The following is a 10,000-nucleotide window of genomic DNA, read 5'->3' as shown; positions in this document are numbered from 1 at the left end:
TGAAAACCTGTAACTTCCATAGTAGGAAAAAGGAAACAGGTTTGGAACAAGTGAAGGGTGAGTTAATAATGACAGAATTGTCCTTTTTAAGGGAACTCAAATCAAAGTAAGTTTCTTTGGGATGCGTGCACACTTATTTTTTCACATTACGAATTGCACTTTTTTTTAAACTTACAAGTTTTCTAAAATTATATGTGTATATATATATATGCTATGTATGTATAGTATATATGCTTAATTAAATTAATTAAAATGAGATTTAATTAAATGTGTGCTGATTTGCGTACATTTATAGCTCAAATATCTGAATTTATTCAAAAACAATGACTAGTAATTTTTTTATTATTATCCATTATTTACATATTAAAGTGAAACATTCTGCAAATGGATTCTGAGGATCTATCACTTAATAATTTGTAAAAAAAATACTTACCAAATAGACAATAAAATATCATATACTGCAATTTCTTTATACTCCCAACACTTTAATAGGTACACCTGTTTAACTGCTCGTTAATACAAATTTCTAATCAGCCAATCACATGGCAGCATCTCAACGCATTTAGGCATGCAGACATGGTCAAGACGATCTGCTGCAGAAGGGGGAAGAAAGGTGATTTAAGTGACTTTGAAGGTGGCACAGTTGTTGGCGCCTGATGAGCTAGTCTGAGTATTTCAGAAATTGCTTATCTACTAGAATTTTCATGCACAACCATCTCTAGGGTTTACAGAGAATGGTCAGATAAAGAGAAAATATCCAGTGAGCTGCAGTTCTGTGGCCGCAAATGCCGTGTTAATGCCAGAGGTCAGAGGAGCATGATTCGAGCTGATAGAAAGGCAACAGTACCTCAAATAACCACTCATTACAACCAAGGTATGCAGAAGAGCATCTCTGAACGCACAACACATCCAACCTTGAGGCGGATGGGCTACAGCAGCAAAAGACCACACTGGGTGCCACTTCTGTCAGCTAAGATCAGGAAACTGATGTTACAGTTCGCACAGGCTCACCAGAATTGGACAATAGAAGATTGGAAAAATGATGCCTGGTCTGATGAGTCTCGATTCCAGCTGCAACATTCGAATGTTAGGGTCAGAATTTGCGTCAACAGCATGAAAGCATGGATCCATCCTGCCTTGAATCAACGGTTCAACGTCTTCTGATTGCTACTTCCAGCAGGATAATGCACCATGTCATAAAGTGTGAATCATCTCAGACTGGTTTCTTGAACATGACAATGAGTTCACTGTGCTCAAATGGCCCCCACAGTCACCATATCTCAATCCAATAAGCACCTTTGTGATGTGGTGGAACGAGATTTGCATCATGGATGTGCAGTTGAAATATCTGCAACAACTGTGTGATGCTATCATGTCAATATGGACTAAAATCTCTGAGGAATATTTCCAGTACCTTGCTGAAGCTATGACACGAAGGATTAAGGCAGTTCTGAAGGCAAAAGGGGGTCCAACACGGTACTAGTAAGGTGTACCTAATAAAGTGGCCGATGAGTGTATGTCTAGTCCATAACTTCTGTAAAAACCTTCAGAATATAGATATGAATAAAACAGTGAGATTTAAAATTGAATTTTGAGAAAACTGCCTTTAAAAACTTGTACTGCGATTGAAATCTACAAACACAAAAAAGTAAAAAAAAAGTATAGAAAAGAAACACTTAAGGGTGTATTTTGGATGTTTTCTTTCGAGCAGACAGATAAAACACTTTCTGAAAAAAGCTCACTATCTGGAAACTGTGAGATGTATAAAAAGAGTCTCGTTTTAAGTAAATGTGAAGGAATCCTCCTGCAAAAGCTGCGTGCAGGTTGTTTGTCTCTCGGAGTTTGAATACGTGACTAGCGGTGGAGGCCAGTGTATGTGTGTGTGTGTTTTACCCCAGGGCACACAGTATGACACTCTTGTCAGTTATCTGAAGGTCATGACTATTGATTCATTGAGAACACACAGTCTGTCTGACAAAACAGCACGTGCCGTCCATTGCTTTCAAGTGCCTGAGTGAACATCAACGGCTTTTCTCTTCACAGAAGCGCTCTGATAGTCTGCGCTTTGTTCTGCTTTGCTGATGGTGTAAATCTCTGACAGTATAAGGAGAAGATGTACTAGAAAAAATGGGGCTCAGTAACATGACACTGATTGTAGCCCGTACTAATGAGCTCAAGTAATTTTTCCCCTGATATCACTTTCAAAGTGACATTTTGCTGTTTCCTCGTTTTCCGCAGGATCTGTCAGGAGAGCTAATTTATATACCGCCAGCGTTCGCTCACCGTGCTGTGTTTTTTTTTAATGCTGAGTCTGTCTAAGTGGTCTGTGGCATCTGTGCTAGCTGGAGTTTGCACTTCTTGGGTTTTTCATGCATTTTTTTCTGCCTGTTTTCCCTAATCAATTGGAGAATGTGGAGGTCAAGGTAATTCTGGTGGTCAGGTTCGCATGTCTTTGCACACTGTGCTGGACCAAACAAACTGTTATCTTGGAGCTAGAGAAACCATTAACTCCAAAATGAACTGAATGACCATGTTTTGCTTTATTATGTACGACGTGTGTTTGTGCTTATAGTGATTTGTTGGAAAGTGACTTAAAGTCTAAATGCATTCATTCATTTTCTTTTCGGCTTAGTCACTTTATTAATCTGGGGTCACCACAGCAGAATGAACCGCCAACTTATCCAGCATATGTTTTACGCAGTGGATGCCCTTCTAGCTGCAACCCATGGGATAGTTCATCCAGAAATGTAAATATATTCATTGTAATAAATTTAAATTAATAATAAATTTCATACAAATTCATACACACTCTCAAGTTGGTCAAAACATGTCCAAATAAAATGAAAAAACGTACAAAAGCAGGCACATAACTCTTAACTGGGTGCTCAGCCAAAACCAAGAAGTGCTAATTATATATTCAAATTATATATTCAAAAAGGCGGCAACACCAGAGCTCCAAAAATGCAAAACAGACCATCCAATTTTACGGAAAAATAGGGAAAACATGCTATATTTGTAAGCTCATTTATCCATCATTGAATTCTCACGATTGCAATCCTTCACCTGATGATCTGGTGTTTGAGATCTGAAGTAAATTATCATTACAAAGGCATATACAGTGTATTACTCATGTCCATAGATACATTCCTTACACTGAAATGCACGCAAAGTTGCAGCCGGAAGGGCATCTGATGTGTAAAAACATGCCAGATTAGTTGGTGGTTCATTCCACTGTGGCGATTCCTGATAGATAAGACTACGGTGAATGTAGAAGTGCACTAGTTTGACAGCTGAAAATATTTGACCAGATCTTGCAGTTACTCCACTCTACATTGTTGTCTTTTCACACATTTAGCAGTTTTTTCTTTTTCTTTCCTAACTAAACATGTCTGTATTGTTCTTTCTCCTGCACAGAGTATCGGGAAGGGCTCCCTGTGGTGCATAGACCCAGAATACAGACAGAATCTCATCCAGGCGCTGAAGAAGACGCCTTATCATCCTTATTCCCAGGTGTTCACCACGCCTCCCACCTCTCCTCAGGCATATCAAAGGTAGGCATCGATTCTTAAAGTCCACCAAACGTCTAACTCACTCTCCACGTTGTCCCTGTTGGTATCGGTTAGTAGCCAGGGTTGCCACTTAAAATATGCAACTTTGACATTTAAGTTGCATTGGTTAGCAGCCAGGGTTGCCTAGTCCTCTTAAAATACGCCACTTTAGCATTGTTTTGTTACAGTAAAATGCATCAGTTAACAGCTAGGGTTGCCAGGTCCATGTAAAGTAGGCTACTTTGACATTTTTTTTATTAAGTTGCACTAAAAAGTCACAGGTTGTAAATTTTTGGACTCATTAATACTAGGTAGGGCGGCACAATGGCTCAGTGGTTAGCACTGTCACCTCACAGTGAGAAGGTCGCTGGTTTGAGTCCTGCTTGGGCCAGTTGGCGTTTCTGTGTGAAGTTTCTGTGTGAAGTTTGCATGTTCTCCCTGTGTTTGCGTGGGTTTCCTCCAGGCGCTCGGGTGTCCCCCACAGTCCAAAGACCTGCGCTATAAGTAAGTTGAATAAACTAAATTGGCCTTAGTGTATGAGTGTGGATGTTTCCCAGTATTGGTTTGTGCCTGGAAGGTCATCCGCTGCGTAAAACATGCGCCGAAAAATAATGATGAATGAATAATAATGAATAATACTAGGTACAGTAGGCATCAATTCTTAAACCCCACTAAATGTCTAAATTGTTCTCCATATTCTCCCAGTTGGCACTGGTTAGCAGATGGGGTGCCAAGTCCACTTAAAATACACCACTTTGGCATTATTTTTTGTTTAGTTGCATTGGTTAGCAGCCAGGGTTGCCAGGTCCACTTAAAATAGGCAACTTTGGCATTATTTTCTGTTAAGTTGCACTAAAAAGTTAAGGTTGCAATTTTTGGGGCTTATTAATACTAGGTAGGCATCGATTTTTAAACCCCACCAAATGTTAAATCTACTATCCATGTTGTCCAGGTTGGTATCGATTAGCATTCAAAGTTGCCAAGTCCACCTAAAATATGCAACTTTGGCATTATTTTTAGCTAAGTTGCATCGGTTAGCAGCCAGACTTGCCAAGTCCATTTAAAATATGCCACATTGGCATTCTCTTTTGTTACAGTAAGTTGCATCGGTTAGCAGCCAGGGTTGCCATGTCCACTTAAAATATGACACTTTGGCATTCATTCTGTTAAGTTGCACTAGTTGCGGGTTGCAAATTGTTGGGCTTATTGTGAAAAGGTGTTTTTTTCTAATGTATGGACTGACACTGTCTGTTCACAGTCACCCATTTAATCCCAAATTATGCAATTTGAGAATATACATTTTACTCCTTAGACTTCTCTAATGCACAAACTTCACATTATTTTATTTTATTTTATTTTATTTTATTTTATTTTATTTTATTTTATTTTATTTTATTTTATTTTATTTTATTTTATTTTATTTTATTTTATAGAAGCTTCTATTTGTGCCTAAAGTGGAAACTCAACTGTAGCATGCTGCAGGCTCATTCATTGATAATACATAATTTATAATAGGTCAAATTGATGTTAGTCTAATAAAGTCGTGCATGTTTTTGTACCTTTGGTTACGTATATGTCTTGCGAGAGTTGTCGGTGAGCGAAGCAGAGCTGTCGGAGCGAGACCCGGCATTGGGTTCGCTTCCCGCTCCATTTCATTTTGATCCAGCTAACAGGTCTGCGCGCTCCCAGCCACTCGACTGTGCAAGACAAAATAATTGCTTTACTGTAAAACTCGAACTGGCATATCATCCTTAACAAAGGATATGGAACAAATGGGCGGCCAGCTCAGTGGCTAGAGACGGAAAATGGAGATGGATGTTTTTAAAGAGATGGAATTAAAGTGGACAGCTCTGGTAAGAGAGACGGGCTGCGGGTGGGTTTCAGGTGGTGCTCAAGCATGGCGAGATGATTAAGGAGTGAGGTGGAGAAGGGAGTCGTGCTCAGATGTTTTTTTTTGGATGGGGTTTTGTCACGAAGACCTGCATTTCTCCATTCAGCAGTAAATGTGTGTTGCAAGCACACTGCTGCCTCATCAAGCCGGGAATCTCACAGCTCGACAAACAAATGCTGAATAAGGTCATTACTTATTAAAAAAAAAAAAAACATAGAGCTGTTTGCCAAACTGTGCCTCAGAACACAGAGCAAATTTTCTCAGATACCCGACGAGAAGCGTTTTTGTAGGAATGGTAATTGGTGTTATTTTATTCTAAGGTTTCTGATTGTAACGTGGTTTTAAACCTTTTTTTCTCAACTTCTGCATATGGTAAATCAGTCTTATTGAATAAGCACATGATTGAGTTTAAGCAGGTACTATCTGCATTTGTGTGTGCTTAAGGTATTATCATTCCTGACAGCTCAAACAGGCTTCCTTTTTATGTAAATTTGGATTATTATAAATTGCCTTGTTCATAGAGCTGTATTTGGCTAGCGGTTAATGTTGAGCTATTATCATAAATGAAAAGCAGGTGTTTGTGTATGTTTTCGAGTAATCATGGCAGCAGTGATTCATCAAATGATTGAGAAGAGTGCTGTAACTGCATACAAATACAGAAGGGAACATATACATGTGTATATATATGTTTATTTTTCCCCAATTTCTGTTTAACTGAGATTTTTTAGCACATTTCTAAACATAATAGTTTTAATAACTCATCTCTAATAACTGATTTATTTTATCTTTGACACGATGACCGTAAATAATATTTGACTAGATATTTTTCAAGACACGTCTATACAGCTTGAAGTGACATTTAAAGGCTTAACTAGGTTAATTAGGGTAACTAGGCAGGTTAGGGTAATTAGACAAGTTATTGTATAACGATGGTTTGTTCAGTAGACTATCAAAAAATATATAGTTTAAAGGGGCTAATAATTTTAACCTTTAACTGCTTTTATTCTGGCCGAAATAAAACAAATAAGACTTTTTACAGAAGAAAAAGTATTATCAGACATACATTGAAAATTTCCTTGCTCTGTTTAACATCATTTGGAAAATATAAAAAAAAAAAAAAGGAGGGAGTAATAATTCTGACATCAACTGTATAATATATAATGTTATAATGTTATATTTATACAATAAAACTAAACATATTTTACTCATCTATATGTAAATATAGTTTTTGGTTTTATTCTATAATATAACAGTCTTAAGACTCGCCTTTTTAACATTGTTTTTAATTTAGGATGATCATTTTGTTATCTTTTTTATTATATCTTATGGTTCATATTCTAATTGTTTTATTGCATCTTTTTTATTGTTGTGCTGTTTCTGCTATTGTTGGTATTTTGCCTTGTATTGTTAGTATTTTGCCTTAAAGCCCTCTGAGTCTAAGAAAAGCGCATTACAAATAAAATGTTCATTCATTTATTTTTATTTTCGGCCTAGTCCCTTAATCTTAAAAAATTAATCGGGGGTCGCTACAGCGGAATGAATCGGCAACTTATCCAGCAAATGTTTTTACGCAGCGGATGCCCTTCCAGCCGCAACCCATCACTGGAAAACATCCATACACACTCATTCACACACACACTTATACACTTCGGTCAGTCTTAGCTTACCCAATTCACCTGTACCACATGTATTTCGACTTGTGGGGTAAACCGGAGCACCTGGAGGAAACCCACGAAACCCACGTGAGTATATATATATATTTAGAGAAAGAAAATTAAGCCGTAGAATGGCCCAGCCTGACATGAATCCAATAGAAAATACAAAATAAAGATCAGTGTTGATAGACAAGACCCACAGAACCATCAAGATTTTTACACACTGTTGAAGTCTGTGAAATAAATCATCTGAACAGTTCATGTGACTTTGTTCTCAATATCGTCTTTAAGCTGCCATTAGCAAGAAAGCCTTTTATATACAGTTTTAAATACATTTCAGAATACTTATTTACCCCACTGTATATAATGTTAAATTTAAATATTAAATTAAATACTATGTTAATTACTTTTATTAACAATTTTGCTATGTTTAGTTTATGGTTTAAACTAAATATAGTACATACATGTATTTTTTTTTTTCCAGACTGTTTGCAAACATAATTATATTTGGCCCTGTGAAAAAAAGGTGTTTTCAGCATTTTAAAGAACCTTGCACTCCAATCCGGCTTTTAAAAGATGTGGTTTTGTCCTATGCAAATTGCGTTCTGCCATATTATTCTTATTTTTTGGCTTGTAACCTGTTTTGCATAATTCCGTTAATGAAACAGGGTCTAAAGCGGCGCAGACAACACGTGCAAATAAATGACACTGTCAGTGGGCGCAGTTATTTCTTGGCGAATTCCTCTTCAGTATTGAGTGCTTCACTGATAATGTTGTGTGGGAGCAGCAGTATGTTAGTTATTAGCACCAGGTGTTCAAAGACGCCGAGGCCCTGTGGGAAGAGCAGATCACAGAGGACAGTCCCTCTGGCCTACACCTCTTCAAAACAACAACCCAGAACAACCTCCAAATACTCATTTCAAAGACACACTCTTAAAAATAAACCATCCAATTAGTGGCAGAAAGGGTTTCAGGGATTAATTCCATAAGAAAAACTTTTCAAGGTCCACAGAGAAGTTTAAATCTTTGGAATTATTATTATTATTATTATTATTATTTGTAGGCGCTGCTTTAAAGATCCCAGGGGAGTTTTACTTATTTTGGTTTAACAGATGATACTGATAAACTGCCTAATGTAGCGTTAAAGGGCTCCTATTATTTTTTTCTTCGTTTAGTGTGTGATGTTGCTGTTTGAGCTTGACAAAGATTTGCAAAGTGCAACACAGGCTCATTGAAAATACGTGATATAGCCTACTTTTTTATTTTTTAACCGAAAAGCATACTTTAATATTTGTTTGACTGTGTTTCTCGGTAAATTGAATGCAGTATTAATGTATTTGCAAAGTTACAAAACACAAAGTTAGTCTAAAGCAGGGGGCCAAAAACCAAACATGATTGAGGCCGGTGGGCTGGAGGTAAATATAGTTACCATGGGTAATTTCCTAATTTGTTTAATATTATTTAAAAATAACCAGAAACCGTTGCTTAATATTAACTAATACAGCATTTTTATTTACAGTTTATAGACCCTTTCAATGTGGTCATGTCATTGGCCCATAAACAGTTCCTGCTTGTTATCAAACTATTTCATAATTGTAAAAAAAGGCAATTCAATCATAACTTATTGTTAAAACAGCTATCATAACATTATTTATCAATATGTGGCTCTTTTTGGATTAGGGTGTGGGTAAGTAAACAAATGTAAAACAGGGGACCAATGTTTTTTGTTTACATCCCTCAAAATGGTCTATAATGAACTTATCACAGTGAAAACAAAAACACATTTAAACAAAAAACCCTCATTTATAACAGAATGGAGTTACTGTAGTTTTTGCCTTGATTTGCTCACCGTTGTGTTCTGCATAGTCCCCTATCTGTCGAGTGACATTATTTACATTTAAAAAAATCAGATTTATTTACAACATTTAACTGAAACGTGCTTTTTTGGTAGCTCAGCAATAAAATAAACAATCAAAAGGTTATATCAATAACTTATGAATGACAATCTCATTTAAAGCCATCATTTCATTCTTTCTCAGATGGGATGGTGGGCCAAATCAAAGGTTACAATGGGCCAGCCTTGGCCCGCTGCCCCTACTTAGGGCATTCCTGGTCTAATGGGAGCAACCCAGGCTCATTCTAAAAGCGTACCTCTACAGACGTTTCTGGAGACCGTGAAATACGCCCCGGCGGCACATTTTTCTGCAGTTTTTGTTTTCGCGAATCCACGAGAGGCCATTGTGTACTCTTTTTGAGATCTCAAATTTCCCTCGCGAGTGGCATTTGCACCTGCTGTTCTCGCTTAAACCCACCAGAGGCCGCTGTCAACTGATTTTTGACAGACTTATTGACTGACTGAGCGAACGATCGACTTACCCAACCTCCCTCTTCCCTAAACCCAACCAATTTTATCGATTGACCCGCCCACCCACTTCCCTAAATTAAACCAACACGTTTCAAAATCAATCCAAAAAAATAAAAGCATTCGTCTGACTTTTTTTTTTTTGACCACGTTTTTAGATTTTACCACAATCCCACCCTGCTATTTACTTGTTTGTTTTATTTTTTGGATTCTGTTTTTGTCTTACCTGCTTTCTGGAACCGCTCTTCATCGGACTCGAACCCCGTCGTCGTGGTTAACTCCTCTCTGCGTCTCAAGTCCGCCAAACTGGTTGCAGCCGGAATGCCATAAGGAGGTAAACGGTCAGCAGATAAGCGCGAAAAGGAACGGCGTCACACCGCCCTGTAGCGTTCGTTTAAAAAAATGAACTGCAGCCATACGTACCTCTGGCTACGTAATTCGCGGTCTGTAATGTTTAGACAACGTTCAGAATGAGCTTGTGGAGAAAGGGAGTTACTCGCTATATCAGTAAACACTGTTTCTGAAGTCCCTCAAATGCTTAAAT

At 37.6% G+C, this 10,000-nt stretch overlaps 1 protein-coding gene across 3 annotated transcripts in view; it reads left to right on the top strand.

The window, feature by feature from the left end:
• Positions 1-10,000, top strand: part of foxn3 (forkhead box N3) — a 186,015-nt gene that overhangs the window by 95,050 nt on the left and 80,965 nt on the right. For all 3 annotated transcript variants that reach the window (XM_056476345.1, XM_056476347.1, XM_056476346.1), the window contains exon 3: positions 3,415-3,551. In XM_056476345.1, coding sequence (XP_056332320.1) covers positions 3,415-3,551 — 137 coding nt within the window. The remainder of the gene's footprint in view (positions 1-3,414; positions 3,552-10,000) is intronic.

The sequence above is a fragment of the Danio aesculapii genome, chromosome 17, assembly GCF_903798145.1.
Source record: "Danio aesculapii chromosome 17, fDanAes4.1, whole genome shotgun sequence".
In the NCBI taxonomy this organism is placed as follows: Eukaryota; Metazoa; Chordata; class Actinopteri; order Cypriniformes; family Danionidae; genus Danio; species Danio aesculapii.
This window is presented reverse-complemented; position numbering and strand designations above follow the sequence as displayed.